This window comes from Archocentrus centrarchus, chromosome 2, assembly GCF_007364275.1.
Source record: "Archocentrus centrarchus isolate MPI-CPG fArcCen1 chromosome 2, fArcCen1, whole genome shotgun sequence".
Taxonomy (NCBI): Eukaryota; Metazoa; Chordata; class Actinopteri; order Cichliformes; family Cichlidae; genus Archocentrus; species Archocentrus centrarchus.
Genome location: NC_044347.1, coordinates 6,429,314 through 6,454,729, shown reverse-complemented (window position 1 = coordinate 6,454,729; position 25,416 = coordinate 6,429,314). Strand labels below are relative to the sequence as shown.

The 25,416-nt window shown below is 42.1% G+C and overlaps 1 protein-coding gene across 1 annotated transcript in view; it reads right to left on the bottom strand.

Moving 5' to 3' along the window:
- Positions 1-25,416, bottom strand: part of LOC115798416 (NLR family CARD domain-containing protein 3-like) — a gene marked incomplete at its 3' end in the record, with an annotated part of 189,410 nt that overhangs the window by 19,696 nt on the left and 144,298 nt on the right. Inside the window, exons 12-13 of the mRNA XM_030755267.1 lie at positions 11,114-11,287; positions 9,363-9,536 (exon numbers count right to left, since the gene is read on the bottom strand). Of these exons, the coding sequence (XP_030611127.1) occupies positions 9,363-9,536; positions 11,114-11,287 (348 nt within the window). The remainder of the gene's footprint in view (positions 1-9,362; positions 9,537-11,113; positions 11,288-25,416) is intronic.

The following is a 25,416-nucleotide window of genomic DNA, read 5'->3' as shown; positions in this document are numbered from 1 at the left end:
GTACAATCACACAAACACGTTAATGTCAACTCTCTCCCTTTTCGCTAACTCGTGTACTCTTCTTCTCATTAATGTTTTTATCCAGTTGCCATCACTTACATGCATACTCCATGTTAAATCTCAGATTTTATTGATTGATTGATGGCTTTTGGTATGATTGTATGTTTATATGTTTATATTTATGTGTATTTATGTGTAGTGGACCTAATTTGATTGGGGCCTCTTGGCCAGGTCATGTTTGTAAATGAGAACTAGTTCTCAAACATTTTTTACCTGGTAAAATAAAGGTTTAAAAAAAAACAAAAAAACAAAGCAGATATTTAATCATTTGGATCAATAAATGAATGATTTACAGACTTTTGTCTTTTCATCGGAGTCTGAACCACAGAAAAATCAATGTTGGAAAATAATGAAATTTCCATCTAGTTTCTAAAGGATCATTTAATTGTCCAAATGCCACCACAGACAAGTTAAAGTCTAGTTGTGATTTCATCATTCTAACAGCAGTAAAATAAATGTCAGGATGAACTCTGGCTGCTCACCAAACTTGTGTTCATTGGACAATAATGTGTGAATGTCTCTGAGCAGTTTGTAAATTGATGTTTTGGGTCAGTGCAGCTCAGTGATTCCTCTCTGATATCACAGTTTGTCTCATCTGCAGCAAACGAACTGCAGCTGACATGAACTGAATCATCTGAGCTGAACTGAGCTTCAGAGAAACACAACATCCTGATATTCACTGTGAAGCTTTGAGTGGAAAAAGACAGAAAAACAACATGTGGATCCTGGAATAATGGCAGCTTCCATCTTTTTTTAAATAGATTTTATTGAACATTTACTTTTTATGAAAAAATAACAAGAGAGAGAAAGGAAAAAACACAGAACATACATAAAATAAAGTAGACTCAACACAGGTTATGTAAAAATAAAATGTGACTCTCCTTTGCAAAGTATATCATTTAAATCCTGAGGTAAATAATCCAAAAAGGGTTGCCATATTTTATAAAAGGCACCCAAATTGCCCTTTATTAGGGCACTGAGGCGCTCCATTGGAAAGACCCTAAATGTCTCTCTGTACCATTGTGTAACAGCAGGGGGCTGTCCTTGGATCCACTGTAACAGAATTCAGCGTCTTGCCAGATGTAGATGTTTGCGTAGTAACATCATCTCCTCAGGCATCAGGATCAGGCCATGCACAGATAAGCCAAAAAGAAACAACCTAGTATCCATAGGAGTTGTTTGATGAAAAATAGAACAAAGTTCTATGGCAACAATTTTGAAAACCTGTTTATCAATGCACATTGCCAGATACAAAGGGTGGCTGTAGCTCAATAGGTAGAGCAGGTCACCTAGTGATCGGAAGGTCAGCGGTTCGAATCCTGGCTACTCCAGGCTACATGCCAATGTATCCTTGGGCAAGATACTTAACCCTAAGTTGCTCTCCGACCGTTCTGTCGGAGTATGAATGCGTGTGAATGCTAGTTAATTAAAAAAGCACTTAGCTTAATTAATGATGGAAGTGCTTGTATGAATGGGAGTGCATGGGTGAATGCAAAACAGGTTGTATAAGTGCTTTGAGTGCTCTGATTGAGTAGAAAAGCGCTATATAAGAACTAGTCCATTTACCATACAATGATAGTTGTCATCCACAACTGTGTTACATTTTATACAGAGAGGTGAATATTTAGAGTGAAGTTTATGCATAAACTGTGGAGTACGCTGTAGCCTGTGAAGAATTCTAAATTGGTTCTCCCTGAGTCTGTTGAAGATAAATGTTTTTTTATTAGTGAAAAAGCCATCGACCATGTTTCACTGCTAAGTTCAACCCCCAAATCCATTTCCCAATGAATTTTGGACCTTTCAGTTGTGAGAGGATTTAGCATCATTAGTTGCTTATAAAAAAAAAAAAAAGAAAGAAATTTCTTTTTTATGGTCAGGACCTTCGTTAAACTTAAGCAGAAACTAAGGGGTTTAAGATTGGCTGGTCATCCGGAAAAATAAGTGACGATTGTACAAAATGTCTTAATTGGAGGAAACCAAAGAAGTCCTTCCGTAAGATATTATGTTTAACTAGTATTTGTCTAAAGGACACAAACCTACCTTCTTCAAACAAATCACAAACCAATTTAAAATTTTTGTGATACCAGTTATCAAATATACTTAAGACTCATACCGGGGGTGAAAGGCTCTATTTTTAATAAGTGGCTGCATTGCACTTGAATATTTCCTTCTCCAAATGTGACTCATAATATTATGCCAAACTTTTAATGTTATAAGAAGTAAGTTATTGTTTCTAACCCCGACCTGATGCTCAGCTAGAGCTGTGGATAAAAGAGAGAGTAGTGAAAAGGGCTCACAACACCAACTGTCTACATGCGGTTCAGACTGGTGTAAAAAAAGAGTGTAACAACCCTGATATTAACCTGGCATGACATGCCCAATAATAATATAATAAGTTGGGACAGCCTGACCCCCCTGTCAATTGGAAGTTGTAAAATCTTCATCTTAAATCTAGATTTCTTCCCATGCCATATAAATTTGGATAAGCAGTTTTCAATTTCAGAGAAAGTTGTTCTATTAATTTTAAGAGGTAGCATTTGCATAGGGTAAAGTATCCTGGGGAGGATGTTCGTTTTTATTAAACTCATCCTACCTATCCAGGACAGTGGGAGGTCAAATCATCTATTCAAATCACTCTTAATTGAGTCCAGAACTGCTTTGAAATTTAATTTGTACAACTCAGAGGTATTTGCAGATACTCTAATGCCCAAATATGCAAAACCTGTGGTTGACCATCTGAAGGGAAAGTCAGCAGGGTCCCAACCAGACCTTTGAACCCCCAGTGGCAAGGCCTCAGACAAGGTTAATTTTATACCCTGAGATTTGAGCAAATTGATTAATAACAGATTAATTTTGGGATAGATGTTTCTGGTTTAGTAATAAATAGTAAAACATCATCAGCATAGAGTGAAATTTTGTATTCAATATTTCCCAAACGAATTCCAGAAATCTCAAGGTTGATTCTTATAGCCTCCGCTAATGGTTCCACTGCCAGTACAAATAATAAGGGGGAAAGGGGACAGCCCTGACGGGTTCCTCTACCCAGATGAAACAGCTCAGAAGTAGAGCCATTTACCAAGAACCTCGCAGCGGGGGCACTGTACAGCAATTTAACCCACCTAACAAATTCCAGGCCCAGACCAAACCTGCCCAAAACATTAAATAGATACTCCCACTCCACCCGGTCGAATGCCTTCTCCGCATCTAAAGATACTGCGAGAGCCTTTTAATTTGCATCCTGTGAATATTGTAAGATGTTCAAAAGTCGTCGCACATTGGAATGGGAGTACCTATTCTTTATAAATCCCATCTGATCAGGCCTCACCAAGGCCGTCATCACATTCTCTAGTCTCCCTGCCAGGATCTTTGACAAGCTCTTTCCATTTGCCCCGAGCAATCTAATAGGCCTGTATGATGTGCATAAATCAGGGAGTTTATCCTTTTTCAGAATTAAGGATATGTGGGCTACATTTAGACTTGGCAGCAGTATACCCAGTCCAAAATATTCTTTAAACATATTTAATAAGGGTTGACGACATGATTGGCCATTTTTTTGTAAAAATCGGGCCCAAACCCATCTGGGCCTGGTGCCTTCCCACCCTGCAGAGATCTTATAGGCTGCAAAACCTCCTGGGTTGCAATGGGTTTGCACAAATCTGATCTGCTTTGCTCTGACAACACAGGAAGCTTCAATTTATCAAAAAAAGCAACACAGAGATTAGCTGTATCATGGCATTCAGAAGAATAGAGTTCTTGATAGAACTGTTTAATTATTTTAGTGATCGTTTTAGTTTCGAAGTGTACATCACCTTTTTTGTCCTTCAAAGAGCATATTGCATAGGGCCCATTTTTCCCTTGAGGAAGTCGGGCGAGAAGGCGTCCAGGTTTATTTCCAGATTCACATAATCTATGGTTTGCATAATATATTGCTGTTTCTGCTTGTTGAGTAAATAGTTGATCTAATGCAGATCTGGCTGCATCTAATTTTTTCAATACTGAGGTGGATGGAGACTGTTTAAAGTCCCGCTCCAAGGTAACCGCTTCTTGTTGAAGTTCAAATTGTTTGCTGAGGACGTTCTTTTTTTCTGCTGAAAAGGAAATAGAGCGTCTGAGAAATGCCTTACCTGCTTCCCACAGAGTAGAGGCACTAACATCAGGTGTGTCATTTTTGGATATAAATAGTTCCCTTTGGTCTTCTAAATATTTAATAAATTCAGGATCACTCAGCAAAGTTGGGTTTAAATGCCAATTTCTTGTTACTGGATCATAATAAAGTGGTAACAACTCCATAAACACTGATGAGTGATCAGAAAGGACACATGGATTAATTGAGCAGGTCAGAGTCCTGTCCAGAACTGATCTAGAAACAAACAAGTAATCTATTCTTGATAAGGAGTAATGAGGACGTGAGAAAAAAGTAAAATCTTTTACACGTGGATTACATAGTCTCCAGGCATCAAGCAGCTCAAGATCAGTGCACAGTTCGACTGTGGCTCCTACCATTTTTGAGGGTGGTTGATTTTTGGGTGGGTTATAATCCACACTGGGATCAATGCCACAGTTAAAGTCACCACCTATCAAAACATGGGTAGGGCAAATCAAGGAGACTTCAGCCAGAAATTTTGAGTAAAACGCACCGTCATACATATTTGGGGCGTACACACTGTCTAGAAGAATCTGTTCACCATGGAGGAGCCCAGTGACTACGACAAATCGTCCATCTGCATCTTTTATAATTTTATCCACAGTAAAGGCTAACTTTTTATGAATCAATATTGCTACCCCCCTGCTTTTGGAGTTATAGGAGGAGTAATAAATTTGTCCCACCCAATCCCTTTTCAGTTTTAGGTGTTCAAGATCAGTTAGGTGAGTTTCCTGTAGCAATGCAACCTGAACCCTGTCTTTTTTAAGCATGGAGAGTATTTTACACCTCTTAATAACATGGTTGATTCCCTTCACGTTGAGGGTTAATATTCTGATATTACTCATATAACCACCTCAAATTGATCCTATACAAAATACTACCCCAGAATAAATCAAAGGATCCAAAACAAAACATAAAATCAGTAACCAATATTAAGCTTTAATCAGAACTACCTGTACTGGTATGAACACTGTTACCATACCCTGATGGCCAAAAAACTATATACATAAAACAAAAACAACAAGCAAGTTACACAATAAATGTACTTGTAGGTATTTTACAAAACATAAAGAGCAACCTACCGGTGGTGAAAAAAAAAACCAGGTGTAGCTATAGGCTGTCTCCACAGGGAAAAACAAAAATCAAGAATCCCACTCCAGCTTCCCCAAAATTGAAAATTAAACCAGGCTACTGTCTATTATAAAGAAGCAGAATATTTAGATGAATAATTACTTAATAAAAGATTTGACTCTATCCATATACTTGTGAGAGGAAAGGGTTAAATGGAGTCCACTCCCCATTGTTGCTTTTCTTTTTTCCTTCTTCGAAGCAGTATATGCTTAACGCACTTACGTAGTCCAGAAGGCCGCGTTGTTTAGTGTATTTCTCCTCTGTTGCCACCTTCTCATCCCAGAGAATCAATAAAGCTCTGGGCTTCTTCTGGCGTACTGAATTCATGTTGAGTGCGATTATGAGACACAGTGAGCGTAGCGGGGTATCGCATGTCGAAGCGGATGCCTTTCTTAATGAGAGCTTGGCACATCTCATTAAAGCGTCGTCTTTTCTCGCGGACTGCTGAGGATAAATCCTGATACACGTAAATCCGCTGCCCCTCGTGTTTCAGCTCAGGTGTCGCCTTTACCGCTGCCATAATCCGCTGCTTGTCTCTGGAATTGTGAAGCTTGATAATTACTGGCCTTGTGGGCCGAGACCTCGATGTGCGCGGTCCATTTTAATGTGGATTTTGGCCACGGGGTTCCTATCCAGACCAAGCAGTGAGGGGAGCCAAGTTTCGAAAAACTGGATAGGGTTCTTGCCCTCTACCCCTTCCTTCAGGTTTATACTCCGAATATTGTCTCGTCTGCTTCTATTTTCCATGTCATCCAAACCGTTAACCATTGTTATGATTTTCCTCTCGGCTTCCGCCAGCCTCCCCTCCAGGTCGTTAACGGTGTTCTCTACATTCGCAACCCTCTGCTTCGCTGCTGTGATGCGTGTTGCAGAAGAAACTTTGTCCAGAGCCTCTGAGAGCTTGGACAGTTTTTGTTCCAACACCTCACAAAAACTTTCAGAAACTTTGCGTATTAGGGCCTCGGTGTCCTCGGAGGCTTGTGGTAGCTTCTCGATAAGCACATCAGCAGTCGCCATCAACCTTTTTGATTGGATTTTTGTTTGTTTTGACATGTTAATGTCTCATAACACCAGAACGTGAACGAAAAATGTTCATTAGATGTCACACAATCCACTCACTTGAAGAGTCTTGGCAGTAGCGCGTAGTATATGGTAGTAAGTATTGGTGGAAGCTGGGGGACAATGAGAGCACACCTTCTAGCCAGCCACGTTCACCTGGAAGTCAGATATTTAATCATTTGGATCAATGAATGATTTACAGACTTTTGTCTTTTCATTGGAGTCTGAACCACAGAAAAATCATTGTTGGCAAATAATGACATTTCTATCTAGCTTCTAAAGGGTCATTTACACTAAAGTGAACTCAGGCGGATGAAGATATTTTCTGAGCACATCTGCTGTAGGAACCACATGCATCATGAAGTCATAATATTCTGTCTCCCTTGATGGTCTAAACCAGAACCCAAATCCAGGATAAAGAGGTTCAGTGAATGTGGTGTTGAAGGTGTGGAGGTGGATCAGAGTGTCAGAGGAGACTCTGTAGAAGGACAGAGTGCCAGCAGGACAGTCCACATACACTGCTACTCTGTTAGAGACAGAGGAAGAGGAGGACGAGGAGGAGGAGGAGGAGATGGATGTTCTTCTGTTGTTGTGACAGACAGCGTAGCGATCATAACGACAGCAGTTCAGAATCCAGGACTGATCATTCCTTCCAAACACACAGTCATCTTTGTCTCCTTTCCTGCTGATTCTTCTGTAACTCACTGATATATAAACTCCTCCTCTCCACTCGACCTCCCAGTAACAGCGACCAGTCAGACCATCTCTACACAGCAGCTGAGGCCAATAATCAAATCTGTCTGGATGATCAGGATATGACTGAAGCCATGTGATCAGATATGTCACCTTCCTGTTGTTGTCAGACAGTTTGAGTTTTCTGTTTACTGTGTTTGTGTCGATTGTGAGTTGACAGGAATCTGATGGAGAGAACAAACACAATCCAGCTGCAGTTATTGATCCATCATCTGTTCATTGATTGACACTTTGATGATGACTCCTGACATCAGAGATGTGAATGAGTGATGTGACAGTTTGAAGATGGTTGAATGTGTGCTGCTTTGTTTTCATCAATCACATTAAAAACACACTTACACTTCCTCAGACCTGGGATCAGCCATCGGACTCCAGCAGGCTCCACCCTGAAAGGAGGAGGGGGGTCAGAGCAGCACAGTCTCTTTCAGCATGCACACATGGACATTACATCGCTCTCAGACACACACTGTTACACACTGATTTTCAGATTGTGTCCTCTTTGTGTTTGTTCTAAATGGAGAACATCAGTGACTCTGTGAGCAGTTAATTAACAGCTCTGGAAAAAGATGCAACAGGTTTGTTGTATTTTTCTGCATGGAAATGATCACAGAGGGACCTGCTGACTTTTTGTTTTCCTGTCCTTGATGTGCTGCTACTTGGTCTGAATATTAATGATCAGAGTGGATCAATGATCAGATCATTATTGCAGTGCACAAACAAAGGCAGCTGCAGTGAACTACAAAGGAAGCATCTGTCACTTCACTTTTCATTAGTTTCTGTTTTTGGATTCTCCTGCTCTGTTTCACTCACTCTGATTCTCATACTCGTCTGCTTCTCTTTGATTTTTCTCACTGACTTTGATGATCAATATTTCAGATTCTCCTAACAGGAACATGAGCCACTGGAAATCAATAGAAAGGCTCATTTATTGATTTATGAAACTTAATCCCATTGATGGTCAGAGGGTAAAAATGTGAGACTGTTCCTCTGCAGAGATCACTTTGAACTGGTTGCTCCATTGTTGTTGATGGAGATTTTCTCCTTTGAGACCCCCATACAGATATCTACTGTTTATGTTCAAGCAGACTTTCTGATAGAAGCAAAGTAAAAAGGTTCCTCTATGTGTGACTGTTCAGATAACACTCGTATCCAGCATGAAGTCATCAGACAGGGTCAGAGTGAAGTACAGCTTCCTCCTCTATCAGACACTGTCTGTGGCTGCAACAGGCCTCTCCATACCTGAGAGTTTCCAGTCTCAGTTGCTCCAGCAGCTTCACTCCTGCCTCTCCTGGATGGTTGTAGCTCAGGTCCAGCTCTCTCAGATGGGAGGGGTTGGAGCTCAAAGCTGAGACCAGAGACTTACAACCTTCTTCTGTGATCAGGCAGCCTGACAGCCTGCAGACATGACAGATACTCTTAGAGAACAGCAGAGCAGCTGCATGCAGACAACAAACTGCAGCAACAAATCATTTGAAAATGAAATGACTGAAACAGGAGTTCAAAATAACCAAGTCAGTCTAAATGTTAAAGTCTACAAGTGATAAATCAGTGAAGTCAAAATGATGATCAAATCTACATAAAGTAGGACTGAGGCTGATGGGAGTGTCATTAGTTTTGCTGCTTTTTGGTTTGAATGAAAGTTTTGGTCAAACTAGAAATCTGAGCAGATGATGGCACTAAATTAAAAGTCTGCTGATTGTTGAAGTTCTTATATTTCATTGTGAGGACAACATGAACATCTGAAACTAATTTGATCACAACCCATCAAATCTTTGCAGAACCAAAGTGGCAGCTAAACATCATCCTCCACTGAACTGTGCTGCTGGTGAGGCTGACATCATTTAAAGGTGCACATGAGGAAAGACTTCATTAAGACTCAGACACAGAGAGAGGAAGAAGAACAAACTGCAGAAAACAGGATTTCACCATGGTGACCAACATCCAACACTTTTAGTATGTTTTTGCTTTTTGATCAGATCCATCAGCCAGTTTAGAAAAACACTGAAAGCATTTCAGTGTAGATTCAAGGCTCAGGAGCTGATTTAAAGAAGTCTTTAACATAAAGAAGCTCAAAACATGACAATTCTTTGAGCAGAGAAAAAACTGCCACAGTTTAGATAGTTTAACAAAATCCCAGCAGACACAGTCCTGCATCAGTTAGACACTAATGGAAACCAGATTTGAGTCATCTGTTGAACATTTGAAGAATGCTGACCTGAGTGTTTCCAGTTTACAATGTGGATTCTCCAGTCCAGAAGATAAAGCTTTCACTCCTGAGTCCTTCAGGTCATTGTTACTCAGGTCCAGCTCTCTCAGGCTAGAGGACTGGGAGCTGAGAACTGAGGACAGAATTTCACAGCTTCTCTCTGAGAGGTCACAGAGACTCAGTCTGAAAAGCCAATAATGAGAAAACAATTAGTAACGGATTAGTCTTCTTCAGTAACATTAATTTATATTTTAATTTAATTGGAGCTCTACTAGTGGGTTGATCAATCCTAAATTGATAGTTAATATCAATGATGGTATTGGTATCAGATCAATACTGGGGTGATAGAATTGATACTCCATTGCTCTTGTTTCATCAAAAATTCAACATCTACACAAACACCATTCCTCACACACTTTGCTCCTCCCCCTCATCTCCTGCTCTTCTGTGATTTGTTGCTGTGCCATCACATGACTCAGCAGCACTGAGCATACACATGTAGGCTGCAGTAAGTGAAAAGTAGCATCCTGTGGAGATATTTTACAGCTGGAAATGAAAAGACTGAAATCTGCTGTATGTATGAAGGCTATTGTTTACTGTGGTAACACCACAAATTAATACAAACACATTTATAATAATAAAAATAAAAGAGGCAGAGGGAAATCCCTCAGACAGATCCAGACCCTCAGCACAGAGACAGAGGCCTTTCAGAGAGGAAAAGAATATCCAGGTAGCTCATGTTAGTGATTAAAGTATGTTATTCATAATATATACATATGTGATTCTGCTAATGGTAATTTTGCTTGAACTGCAGTATTATAAATGTAACAGAATAAGTGAGAAGAATCATTCTGTAATGATTGTGAATGAAGTGCAGTAATGTCATAAACAGGAGGTCTTTCTCAGGTCTGTTGCTAATAGTTAATCATCTATAATTATGATCATATATAATTATGATCAGTGTAATGAATGAGAAAGTATGAAGTTAGGAAGATGAACTGTTTTTTCAAGCTCCAGAGAAGATGAGCTGTACTGACCTGAGTGTGAGGATGAAAATAAGAAGTGCAGTAGAGCCTGTTTAGGCAGGCTGTGTGATACAGGGAAGTACTGAATGTACCAATAGGATGAAGTGTGTGTATAAGCATGTTTGCATGTGTATGTATGTGTGTGTGTGTGTGTGTGTGTGTGTGTGTGTGTGTGTGTGTGTGTGTGTGTGTGTGTGTGTTGCTCACAAAGTATATGCGAGAGAGAGAATGGGTAAAAAGTGATGCATATGGTGTTTGATGATGATGATGTTTGATGAGGAGGAGCACATTAGAGATCTGCTTCACAGCTAAAGCTCTGAGTCTGAATACACAGGTTCATCTCAAATGTTTATTTCCTGAATAATAATTCATATTATTACAGTTTGACCCATAATAGGACAGTAACATTAACACAATTACATTAATATGAAGCCTGAAATAACTGCAGAAATGTTAATGTAAATGTTACTGGCACATGCAAATATAGACTTCACTGCTTGTAAGCAGCTGTTAACTGCAAGAAAACTGGAAGCTTTGCACTTATTCAAAGAGCTAAAAGTCTGGTTTCAGATGCAATGAAACTCCCAAAAAACAAAAAAAAAAACAAAAAAAAAAAAACACACACACACACACACTTTGAAAGAGATTTACAAGTAAGCACATGTCAGCATATAAATTAAATTAAAGTATTTGGTAAACAGATCTCGCATGAAATCACAAACCACATGATCTGACCTGAGTGTCTCCAGTTTACAGCGGGGACTCTCCAATCCAGCAAGCAGCAGCTTCAATCCTGAGTCCTGCAGGTTGTTGTTACTCAGGTCTAGCTCTGTCAGCTCACAGTCTTCTAGTTGAAGAGAGGAGGACAGAGCTTCGCAGCTTCTCTCTGACAGGTTACAGCTGCTCAGCCTGAAGAGATAAAACACACAGTGTAGGATTGTGCTGATGGACGATGGTGTCAATAATGGTCAAAGTGACGGGCAATAGCTCACCAGTCTTTTAATCTAATTTCTCCATTAATGCTTTACATTGATATTATCATTATTCTGTGAGTCATAATCAATTAAATCTGCTTTGCTACAGTAAACAAATATGTAGGACTGCCTTTTTGCATTTGCGCAATATTTCTAAAATTAGTCTCAGAGTGATGCTGAAAAGCTAATTCATGCATTTATTACTTCTAGGCTGGACTATTGTAATTCATCATTATCAGGCTGTCCTAAAAGCTCCCTGAAAAGCCTTCAGCTGATCCAAAATGCTGCAGCTAGAGTACTGACAGGGACTAGAAAGAGAGAGCAGATTTCTCCCATATTGGCTTCTCTTCATTGGCTCTAGAATAGAATTTAAAATACTTCTCCTCACCTACAAGGTTTTGAATAATCAGGCCCCATCTTATCTCAGAGACCTCACAGTACCGTATCACCCCAATAGAGCACTTCGCTCTCAGACTGCAGGGCTTTCAAATCAAGCCGGCGGCAGGCGCATTTTCCGCCTACTCCACCACTCTGCGCCGTCTACTTTTATAATTTTCCTTAAAAAAAAACAAAACAAAAAAAAACATTTGCGCTGTCCGCCGTCTCGATTTCCAGCGCCATGTGGCAATATTTACGTTCTGTGTTTTCTTATTGAGTTTTATTCCTAGTGTTGTGACTAGTCTGCGTCTGTCCCGTGTCTGTGTGCCAGTCCCCCGTATTTAGTCTGCGTGTACCTTAGTTAGTCACTTCCTGTTTTATTTTGCCAGTCTTGTGTTCCCTGTGCTTTTTATTTAGTTTTGCTTCCCCTATGTTGTTAGTTTCATTTGCTTCACCTGTTGTGCCCTGCTGTTTCCTCTTGCCCTGATTACCTGCTGTGTATGTGCAGCCATGAAGTTAGCCCAATAGACCAGACAGCAGTTGAAGCAAGAGGAAATCTAGCAAGTAAACTTGAACCCGAAACGCTCTCAGTGCCACTACAGAAAGTAGGGATTGCAGATGGGCGTAACACATGCTGGAAGTGAGAAACAAACTCACGATGTGCCTGTTTATGTTTCACAATTTTTATTTATTTATTTTTTTTTGGTACGATAAGGGAGGTGGATAGCAGAACCATAATTAAAGTGCTGTGAAAAAGTATTTGCCCCCTTAATGATTTCTTAGTTTGTTACATATTTGTCACACTTGTATGATCATCAATATATATTTAGTGTTCTCCACTGAACCATCCAAGGTTTACTCTCAGTGGGAACAAGATGAGAACAGCACCCCCACCAAGGCTGGAGATGCAGCAATACTGGAAGAGCATATGGGAGAAGGATGCGTCACACAACACCAATACTCAGTGGTTAGTGGATCTAAGAGAAGACCACAGCAACCTCCCTGAACAGGTTCCAGTAACCATCACAGTGGCAGACATCCAGGAAAGAGTCTCACATATGAAGAGCTGGACAGCACCAGGTCCTATGAACTTACTGCTAGAAGCTAAGATACACCCAGAATGGCTGACTGAAGGCCACATGGTCCTGATCCCCAAGGACCCCCAGAACGGACCAGTCAAATCCAACTACCGGCCAATAACCTGCCTCAGTACAACATGAAACTCCTGTCAGGCATCATAGCAGCTAAGATGAGCAGCACGTGGCTCAATACATAAGCGGGTTCCAGAAAGGAATTGTCAGAGATACCAGAGGAGCAAAACACCAGCTACTGGTAAACAGAGCAGTCACTCAAGACTGTAAGACCAGGTTGACCAACCTGTGCACCATCTGGACTGATTACAAGAAAGGCTATGACTCGATGTTGCACACATTGACCCTGAAACTATACAAAATCAATAGGACACTAAGTGCCTTCATCAGGAACTCAATGGAAATGTGGAGAACAACACTAGAGGCCAACTTTAAGCCAATAGCACAAGCCACCATCAAGTGCAGGATTTACCAAGGAGATGCTCTGTACCCACTGCTGTTCTGCATAGGCCTGAATCCCCTCAGCCAGATCATTGACAAGACTGGCTACGGATACCGACTACGAAATGGCCACTGGTTTCACCCCAAATCCAGCATCTTGACATTGTACGCTAGGCGGAAGCAAGTAATGACACAATGGAAAACACAGCTCAAAACTAAATACAAATAAGAACGCTGGGTCTGTGCAGTACCTTAGCTGTTCCCAGGACTGTGCTTTTCTGGACCAAGATCTTGGATGTCATTCCTGGAATCTGCTGGAGCCCAGTGTTAATTTCACTGACGAAATATTTTCGTCATAGTCTGGTGTGAATAGGCCTTAAGTCCCCGTGTGTTTTCCAGCAATAAAGCTGTGTTTTGAGTTACTCCCGAGTCTTGAGTCCTGCATTGGGGTCCTCATCCCATCTGGCAGGCAGCATCACATGAAAATTTAAATGTGACAAATATGAAAAAACTAAGAAATCAGTACATTTTAACAAAAATAAGTGATTTCCTGTAAAGTGTATTTAAGTCACAAAAGCTTTAGGATAAAGGCCTTTACACACCGGACGCGTAAATTCCGTGCGAATGTTTCGTGCATCAAAAATATTTTTCAGACGCTCCTGTTCTTAATGCAGCCGTTCACACCGACCGTGTCATTTCACAGGACGAATTTGCGGCATTTATTTTTTCAGATCAATTTAGTTTTTTCTGACTTTCGCAAGCGAACAAACAGACCTGACCAATCAGAGCGCTGCATTTAGTAACACGTGAGCTCATAGCTCAAAATTTACTGAATATACAGTGATGTGGGAACAGTAAACTCATACTATTTTACCTCAGACACACAGCTACACGCTGTTCTGAGTCAGTCAGCTATCTGAAATTATTCTCTGCCTCATTACACATGTGATCCCAACCATGCCAACAACAACTGCCCACTGACATCCTGAAGTGTGCGCGAAAGTGGCCGTGATGCAGCTTCAACTCCGGGATCAAACCATAAAACTCTCCATGCTGCCACTTTCTTATGAGTTGGATGAACGCAGAATCTCTGTTTCTTCCTTCTCTTGTTTAGAAACATCACAACCTCATTACATCATCGTTTGATGTTGACTATGAGAGTGATTTATTCGCAAAAATGCAACACGTCCGGTGTGTATATAGTTTACACGACAAGTTTGCATCCGACAGATTCGGAATTTCATGTCGTTTTTACGCAACGCATCCGGTGTGAAACGGAACTTAACTTACAGAGCTTTTTTTGACTGTTTGACCACTGGCAGCAGCCTCAGCAGAGCCTCCTCTGAAGCAGAGTATTTCTTCAGGTCAAACACATCCAGATCTTCTTCTGATGACAGTAAGATGAAGACCAGAGCTGACCACTGAGCAGGAGACAGTTTATCTGTGGAGAGACTTCCTGAACTCAGGGACTGTTGGATCTCCTCCACTAGAGAACGATCATTCAGTTCATTCAGACAGTGGAACAGGTTGATGCTTTTCTCTGCAGACAGATTCTCATTGAGCTTCTTCTTGATGTACTGGACTGTTTCCTGATTGGTCTGTGAGCTACTTCCTGTCTGTGTCAGAAGACCTCGTAGGAGGGTCTGATTGGTCTGCAGTGAAAGACCCAGGAGGAAGCGGAGGAACAAGTCCAGGTGTCCATTTGGACTCTGTAAGGCCTTGTTCACAGCACTCTGGTAGAGGTGTTGCTCTGTCTGGGAGGTTGTTTGTTGTTCTTCCAGCAGATTGACTCCAGAGTTGATGAAGGTCAGATGGACATGAAGAGCAGCCAGAAACTCCTGAACACTCAGATGGATGAAGCAGAACACCTTGTCCTGGTACAGCCCTCTCTCCTCTATAAAGATCTGTGTGAACACTCCTGAGTACACTGAGGCTGCTCTGATATTGATGCCACACTCTGTCAGGTCTGATTCATAGAAGATCAGGTTTCCTTTCTGCAGCTGATCAAAAGCCAGTTTTCCCAGAGACTCAATCATCTTCCTGCTCTCTGGACTCCAGTGTGGATCTGTCTCTGCTCCTCCATCATACTTGACCTTCTTCACTTTGGCCTGAACCACTAAGAAGTGGATGTACATCTCAGTCAGGGTCTTGGGCAGCTCTCCTCTCTTTCTGGTTTTCAGCACATCCTCCAGAACTGTAGCAGTGATCCAGCAGAAGACTGGGATGTGGCACATGATGTGGAGGCTTCGTGATGTCTTGATGTGGGAGATGATCCTGCTGACCTGCTCCTCATCCCTGAATCTCTTCCTGAAGTACTCCTCCTTCTGTGGGTCAGTGAACCCTCTGACCTCTGTCACCATGTCAACACACCAAGGAGGGATCTGATTGGCTGCTGCACGTCTTGTGGTTATCCAGAGGTGAGCAGAGGGAAGCAGATTCCCCCTGATGAGGTTTGTCAGCAGCACATCCACTGAGGTGGACTCTGTAACATCAGCCAGGATCTCAGTGTTGTGGAAGTCCAGAGGAAGTCGACACTCATCCAGACCATCAAAGATGAACACAACCTGGAAGTCTTCAAAGCTGCAGATTCCTGCTTCTTTGGTTTCAGTAAAGAAGTGATGAACAAGTTCCACCAAGCTGAACTTTTCCTCTTTCAGCACATTCAGCTCTCTGAAAGTGAATGGAAACATGAACTGGATGTCCTGGTTGGCTTTGTCTTCAGCCCAGTCCAGAGTGAACTTCTGTGTTAAGACTGTTTTCCCAATGCCAGCCACTCCCTTTGTCAGCACTGTTCTGATTGGTTCATCTCTTCCAGGTGAGCCTTTAAAGATGTCTTCTTGTCTGATTGTTGTTTCTGGTTTCCTGGATGCTGTTTCAATCTGTCTGACCTCATGTTCATCATTGACCTCTGCAGTCCCTCCCTCTGTGATGTAGAGCTCTGTGTAGATCTGATTCAGAAGGGTTGGCTTTCCTGCTTTAGCGATCCCCTCAAACACACACTGGAACTTCTTCTTCAGAGCAGATTTAAGTTCTTGTCGACAGAGTGGAGCAACGTATTCTGAAAATGCAATATTAAGCTATTAAAATTAATTATTTATATTAAGTAGGCCAACATGTTGGTCCATCTCTTGAGACAAATATTTTATTTTTGCAGCAGCTTAAATCTTCAGAGAAATCCTCTTACTGCTCTGCAGACGGTCAGCCAGCTCCTCCTGCTTCATTCTCCTCAGGAAGTGCAGTGTGATCTTCACAAAAGCCTCTCTGCTTCTCTTCTGCTCTTTATCCTCACCCTCCAAGGCCGTGTCACCCTCCCCATGACTCTCTAAGCATTCTGGGTAATCTGGACTCAGAACCTTCTGGATCTTCTTCAGCTCGTTCTTCACAAAAGTGATGATGTTGTCCTCCAGCAGCTGGAACAGAATGAACGACCCAATCAGACTGAATCATGGAGCCAATCAGATCCATGTTGGACACACTGATAATCCACTGATCTACAAAGTCTGGAAATTATACACAAAGTGCAGCATGGAGATGACTGAAAGAACAGATGTAACAGTAGTTGTTGTACATGTACAAACCATAAATATGGAGTCCAGCTGTGTTTGATGCTGCTGGGCAGACTGACCACTGGGAACCTCTGAGCTCTCCTGATCCACTCTGTGAAGGAATCATCAAGAATTAGCATCACATTATGTTTCTTTGTTTATAGAGCACTTTTCTAAACAGCAGCTCCAAACTGCTTTTGCCATATGAATTATTTCAGTCACATCAACATCATGGTTCATTTTTAGGACTAACTTAGTTACTACACTCCTGGTGTTTAACACAATGGAAAAATACCAGTTTCATTTCTGTATTTCAATATTTCAGTATTAAATTTGAGCAAAATGAAGCAAATGCAAGGTGATCAAACCCTCCATCCATCAAGAGCCTATCTCAGGTGTTATGGGTGAGAGGCAGGGTACACCCTGTACAGGTCACCAGACTGTTGAAGGGCCAACACAGAGGGACAGACAACCATTCAGATCCACACCTATGAGCAATTTAGAATCACCAATTAACCTAACCTCAGTAAGTGCATGTCTGTGGACTGCGGGAGGAAACCGGAAAAGCTGGAGAAAACACACACAGACTCCAAGTGGAAGAAAACCAAAGACCTTAGGCAGCAGTGCTCACCACCAAACTGCCCTTCTGTGAAAAAAATGAAAGCTCTTATTTCCATGATGTGTGAAAGTCAACTGAAACCGATTTAATAATTCCTTATTTTACACTGTTCTGCACATTACTTTGTTCTCTGTCATCTGGAAATTTCTTTAAGTTTTAGATGGAAATTTTGTTGTTCGTTTTCACAAAAGATAAAACAATATAAACCTTCACAAAGACAAACCTCTCCCCAGGACATCGAGCAGAGAAGAAGTGTCATCAAAGCAGAAAAAAGTATTTGTGCTCCTCCTTCCAGCAACACCTGAGTGTTTGAAACACAGCTCAAAGGAGCCCCCTGCTGGAGCAGCTGCAGTCCTACAGACACTCAGCCTCTTCACTACACAAACACCTCCTACAACATCCATTCTTTACACTCTGACTGCTGTGTTTGTGGAACAAACTCCAACACACACCGCTTCACATATGAACACAGAAATGTGTGTGAAAGAGAGCTGAGCTGACATTAAACATGATGGAGAATTTATTCAGAAACACTGAGTCAGGAACAACATTTAGACACACATTACCTCTCTGCAGGAGGAGGAACACCTGATTTAAAGGTAAAAATAATATCCTTTGACTGGTCGCTCTTTAAGGACACACAGCTGGGTTCAGGTTCATGTTCAGGTTCAGGTTCAGGTTCAGGTTCAGGTTGGTTCCTGTGAATAATGATGCAGCAGTGATGTGAGTGCTGAGCTGTGACATGGAGAAGAGTCATGGACAGTTAGAGATGGTCATCTCACCTCTGAGCTTTGGTCTGGCTCTCATGTTCCCCACACAGAGTGGTTTTAGAGGGAGGGACTCCCTCCTCTCTGTCCTCACACTGATCCATGCTGCTGAATTCACATCAGCTCACACACACTTTCTACCTTCACCTGCAGAGGAAACACACATCAGCCCAGCACACACACACTGATTCACTTTGACACTGTGACGTGTACTTAAAGTACTGAAAGTAGATCCTGTTACACTCAGTAACATGTAAGCTGTACTTTGAATCTGTACAGGCTGAAGTAACTGTAGCTGTGAAAAAGTGTCGAGCAGAAAAAAGAGAAACAACCTGCAAATATTCAAATATAGTAGCAGAACTTTGAGAGAACAAAGAAGTAAAGTACTGCAGTAAATGTACTTGCATACTTTAACTGTGGATTTGTGTTGGTGTTAAATCTGTGCTGGATGTAAAAATCCATGTGAAACTCAGTCATCACTGAGGTGGATTTAATGGCAGAGCCAATAAAGACAAACTGGATGGTCAAAGGAAAGCATCAGATTATCTGTGGCTGTGACATTCAGCCTCTAACAGCTGATCAATAATAATGTGTCAGCGCTGCAGCAAAGGGAAAGAATGGCAGAGAGAGAAGAGGACAGATGGAGGAGAGCACAGAGAGGTGGAGGAGGAGGAGCTGATGAAGATGAAGCTGAGGAGAGGCAGATGAGTTTATGATGTGTTCACAGAGTCATTCAGCATTTGAGCACATGCTCAGTTCCAGCTGACCTGTGTCTGTAAACTCATCTCAGTGGTTACACAAAGTTAGAAAGCAGCAGCAGCTCAAACTGATGGATTGTGGGCTTTACAGGAGCCGCTGCTGACAAAGCAGCAAATAAACATCATCAATATTTCATCTTTAAAAGGACATTTCTTTCTGTCTGTGACACAACACTAAAGAACAACACAGGTGTCTGCACTGATGCCTGTTCATAATTTCCCCAAAGTTAATAAACTGTTTGGTAAATGTTCTTGTTGCTGTTATTATTCTTCACACATCCTGTTATTGATCTGAGCACATTCAGCTCTACAACTACAGGATCAATGATCTGCACTCAGATGGAGGGATGTGAGTCCATCAGTGCTGAACTGTCACACACCTGCACCTGGATTCATTGTGAGCAGATTTTAGCTCAACACTGTTTCATGTTCATTACATCAGACACGAGCGAGTAAATGTACTCAGTTACTTTCAGCACTGAGTTACAAACACATGAAACTAAAAGTCTCAATAATGCCCAAAAGTAAAGATTCAAATTTCAACTTAAAATGAAAACCTGTTTTAATTTGACAGCAAAGAAACACTTCCTGTTGGAGTCACTGGAGGACTGAGTACATCCACACAAACACTCTTTATGTGTGTGTGTGTGTGTGTGGTTAATATAAATGTGTGTCTCTGCCAGGTCGTAAAACTGCCAGGTCCGTTGAAACTGACTGGAAACGTAGATACAAGTTGGAGGGCTTTCAAACAGCATTTCCAGCTGTACATGGTGGCAGTCGGTGTGGATCGACGAGTAGAGGAAAGAAAAATCACCCTGCTGCTCACCGTCGCCGGCCCAGAAGTCTTCAAAACTTTGTGTTTGCTGAACCCCACAATAAAGACAAGTTTGAAGAGACCTTGAAGAAATTTGATGAGCACTGCTTATCAAAGAAAAATGAAACATACGGAGCGGTACATGTTTCGCTCATTCTTACAGCACCAGGGTGAGTCATTTGATAATTTTCTCACCGACCTCAAGATAAAAGCTCAGTCTTGTAACTTTGGTGATCTAAGAGACTCCATGATATGAGATCATCATAGTACTTGGGACTAATGAGTACTGAGGGAGACAGACCTCACACTAGACGGGACCATAAAAATATGTCATGCCAGTGAGCTTGCACGGCAACGGGTACTGACTTTCTGAGAGCCTGCACAAGGAGCAGCGTACCAAGAAAATGAGGTGAACGCTGTGGCAGTGAAAAAAAGCAACGGAGCAAATTTAACAGCAGTGACTACCAGAATAAAACTGATGATAAAGAGATGTTCACTTGCAAGAGATGTGGTGAGAAACACAGACCACGCCACTGTCCTGCCTACGGTAAAACATGTGCGACATGTAAGGGACAAAACCACTATGCCAGAATGTGTCTCTCAAAGAAGAAGAGACAGGGTGTGCACACAGTGCAGGAAGACACCAATGACAGTGATAATTTGACTGAAACATTTTTCATAACGATGGTGTCACACGATGAAAATGAAAACATACAGTCCTCAAGAGTAGATGATACAGGGCAGACTGTTAATTCTGTAACTAATGATAAATGGACCGCTCCACTGCTAGTTAATGGGACCATTGTAATGCTTAAAATTGACACAGGGGCCAAAGCTAATTTGATCAGTGAGAAAAATTTCAAGGTACTGACAAAGAAGCCCAGAAAATTCATAGAATAAGTCCCACATAATCAGCTAATACAAACAATAGGTGGATGCAGACTTAAGGTGACAGCTCAGCATAACCTGTTGTTCACCATTGTGCCTCATGGACATGAATCACTGTTAGGAGACAAAGCGTGTGAAGAGCTAGGACTGGTAAGGAGGATCCATCAGATAAACACTGACAACATGAAAATAGTCAAACAAGTTTTAAGACTGGAACACCAGCAGTGTGAGGGGACCACAGACATAGTAGATAAGTTTACTTCTGTCTTCAAAGGACATGGGACATTACCTTACACTTCCAAAATTCAGCTCAAGGATGATGCCAAGCCTGTAGTGCACGCCCCAAGGAGAGTGCCTGCACCACTCAGAGTGGGCTTGAAAAGAGAGCTGGAAAGCATGACTGAAATAAGACTTATTGAGCGAGTAGAAGAACCCACAGATTGGGTCAACTCGATCACACGTGTCAAGAAAAATCCAGGTGCCATCAGAGTCTGCCTTGATCCCTAAAATTTAAATGAAATCATTAAAAGAGAGCATTATCAGATCCCAAAACGGGAAAAAATAATGAGTGAAATGGCAGGTGCTAAGTTTTTTTTTTTAGCAAACTAGATGCTTCACAAGGATTCTGGCAGCTGAGGCTGGACCCAGAAAGCAGCTTTTAACACACCACTGTTTCCTGAGGCTGCCAAAGGCATCAGATCAGCCCCAGAGATCTTCCACAGGGCAATGAAGTCCATAATTGAGGGTCTTGAAGGCACCAGAGTCTATATAGATGACTTGGTTGTCTGGGGACCAACACAGCAACAACATGATGACAGACTGGAGAAACTCTTAGAGAGAATCAGAAAGAATGGACTAAACAGAGACAAGTGTCTCTTTGGTGTCACAGAGATGACCTTCTTGGGAGACAAGATCACAAGTGAAGGGGTGGAACAGGACCAGTCAAAAGTGAAAGCCATATTAGACATGCCCACCCCCACTGACAAAAAAGGTGTCTTGCGAGCCATGGGAATGATCAACTTCCTGGATAAGATCATTCCTAATCTTTCCACCAAGACCGCATGCCTCAGAGAGTTGCTACATCACAACACAGTGTTTGAGTGGACAGCACGGCATGAGAAAGAGTGGAAAAAAATTAAAGTAAACTGTCACTACTGAGCCAGTACTCACATTCTTTGACCCATTAAAACCAACAAAAATCTCCACTGATGCCTCCAAAGATGGCCTGGGAGCTGCTCTTCTCCAAATGCATGAAGACAAATGGCAGCCGACAGCTTATGCATCGAGATCACTGACAGAAACTGAGCAACGATATGCTCAAACTGAAAAAGAGACCTTGGGCTTAGTGTTTGGATGTGGGAAGTTTCACAGTTATATGTATGGACTGCCAGCCTTTGCAGCAGAGACTGACCACAAAGCACTCATACCCATCAGGAAAAAGAACCTCAATGACATGTCACCCAGGATTCAGTGCATGATGATGTTATTGCAGCGTTATGACTATGACCTCATTTACACACCAGGTAAACACACTGTACTGGCAGACGCTTTGTCTCAAGCACCAACACCAAGTACTGACACATAGCTGGGGTCTGTGGCTGATGATGCTGAAACCCAAGTAAACATGGTGACTGCTTTTCTCCCAGCATCAGACATGCTGCAGTGGATTGTGCAAGAGACGGCAAAAGACCCTCTGCTGCAGAAAGTGATCCACCATATCCAGAATGGATGGTCAAGAGGAATCTGCCCAGGGTTGTATCCTGTGCGTGCAGATTTGTGTATGACTAATGGCCTGCTTCTGAGACAAAATAGGATTCTCATCCCACAATCTATGCATCGAGACATGCTTCAGCGCATCCACGAGGGACACCTTGCCATGGAAAAATGCAAAAGGAGAGGACGGGAAGCAGTTTATTGGCCGGGTATCAACAAAGACATCGAGGAGATGGTCCAGAAACGTGAAACATGTCTCAAACATCACTACAAACAAACAAAGGAGCCGATGCTTATAACAGATCTTCCCACTGCACCACGGCAAAAAGTAGCTACTGATTTGTTTCATCTCCATACTAAGGACTATCTTCTGGTGACTGACTATTATTCTAACTATCCTCAAGTTGCACAGCTTTCCAGCACATCAGTACAGCCTGTCATCACACATATGAAAGGGTTTTTTCTCTAGACATGGAATTCCACAATGTGATAATGGTCCACAATATGACTGTAGTGAATTTTGTGAATTTGCAAAGTAATATGGATTTAAACCATGTCACCTCTAGCCCCTTGTATCCAATGGACAGATGTTGATGGACAGACAGAAAAGGAGGTCCAGAATGTAAAGAGACTGTTAAAAAAGGCAAGAGCGAGTAAAGCTGACCCTTACCTGGCTTTGTGACCTACAGGGCTACTTCTCTGGAGTGTGGAGCATCTTCCTGCTGAGTTGCTCATGTGTCGCAAGCTGCGCACCACACTTCCACACATTCCAATGCACAATGGCAACAAATACAACAACAAGCTGACTGAAAAAAGGACGAGGCTTAAGCACAGACAGAAAGAAACTATGACAAAACAGCAAGGAATCTGAAACCTCTGCAGGAATAGGATGTTGTGCAGATTGAAGGCCCTGAGCTGTGGGACAGAAAGCGACTGTCCTGAGTGAAGTAGGACCCAGGTCATTTAGGACAGAGAATGGACAAGTGTTAAGGACAAACAGTCAAATCGAGCAAAGGAGACAGGATCTGAACAAATGGTGTTGTAGCAGAAATGCAATGCAGTCAGCCTCCTTCACCTCCTCCAGTGACTGTGGCACTCAGAAGATCTACCAGACCTAAGAAACCTCCTGAGAGGCTCATGGAAACAAGCAGGAATGGTGTAACAGATAAACTGAAGAAAGATGGTTACATGTACTCTGTTTTTTAAGAAAAAGTTAATTCTTGCTGAAATTGATATTTTATAGTGTGTTCTTAATAGTTAAAGTTGTACAAAGTGTGGAGAGCCACACCTTATTTCAGCGTATGAGGCGCATTTGGTCTGATCAAAGAGATTTATATAATTTTGGAATGCGCATAAAGCTAGAATATGTTTTCTTTTGCAGTGTTCATACGTTTGGTTACAGAGAAAAGCTCAGCGGTAAGAATGCACGTTTTTACACACTTTATGACAAATGAACGTTAGTTAAGACTCTTGTGATTTGCAGAATAACTACTGTAAAGTTGAGATCCATGTTATACTACACTGAAGGGGGATGTGATAAGTGCTAACAAGGTGTCACCCATAGATGGCAGTATAACCCCAGTAGCCCACACACGTACAGAGAAAATGTTGTTCGAGAAAGTGGGCAGTACCTATGAGTGATCCCGTGTGAGCATATGAATAAACAGCTTGCTGAAGCTAACATAACGTTCTATTTGATGTTTTATTTTATATAAAACAAGAACATTACACCTGCTGCTGGCCTCTGTGAGGCCCTCAGAGGAGCTCAGACTCTGCTGTGTGTTCATGTTTGCTGACGCTGGTCAACATCAACCTGCAGCAAACTCCACGTGTTTCTATTCAGCTTCACCACAATCATGAAAACTGGAGCCACAAACACACAAAAACATGTGTGTTTGTTTGTGAGTCTAATTAAGCTCATTTTTAAATTATATAAATCATCCAGGACAACATCAGCAGTTACACCGGAGCATCCGGCCGAGCTCAGGCCGCATTTAGCGGCTCCTCTCCGCCTCCTCCACCCACTGATGGAGGAAAAGCTTGCCTTCAGTCATCAGTGAGTGGATCCACAGTAACAACGACTCTGAGCTCAGCTGCGTGACCATCAACTAACTCTGAGCTGATTCACGGACTCTGATCACACACACACACACACACCACACATTAAATGGCGGAGGACCGTTTAACGATCGGCCTCCTCCGTCCCTGCTCCCCTTCCAGTTGTGAGTCCGTTACCGTGAACTATGGAGCGGCAGATTTGTGGCTGTTTCTAAGCTGGCACACAGCTGATGTTAGCCAGGAAAAGCTCACAGACTGCTTCATTACCTTCACACGGAGCTTCACACGGGAGACAACAAACTGCGGGCGGCCAGATCAGGAAATGAAAGTGAAACTTTGAGGAACATCCAGGGAAAAGTCTGCGGGAAAACTGTGAACAAGTCCTGAGCGCCTCCTACAGGCAGCAGGAGACAGCGCCCCCTGATATTATGGGATGGTATAAACTGCTCTTTTAGAGCCTGTCATGTCAGCGTGTTTCAGCTGTTCCTGCAGCATCTAACGGCGCGTTATTTTAGGAGCATCTTTCTATTAACAGCACAGCATGTTGGAAGGAAAAGCTCCGAGCAGAAACGGGGAAAGACGAAAATCCTCCGAACAGCTCCGAACAGTCACGGAGTTAAACGATGGATGTCCGGCTGCCCTCAGCCTGCAGCTGCTGACAGGGGAAAAGGTGCGCAGTCAGCAGGAGCTGCTTGGATTATATGAAGAAACTGTGCACACCTAAACTCTATTATAATCAGTGGCGGATCTAGGATTTTTCTGAGTAAGGGGCCATCAAGAGGGGCCAAGTATTTGTGGTAAATGTGGTGATAAACGGACCAATAAAAATTAAAGCCATTACATTAAAGTTATGATAAATCTTATCACCATGAGTTGTAAGAATTCAGTGAACTTATGTGCCATTTCACTAAAAAAACAATATCAGACATTTCATACATTACAGCATTAACTGTTGTTGCTCTCCCTAAATGATTTCTGACCTGATGAAACGG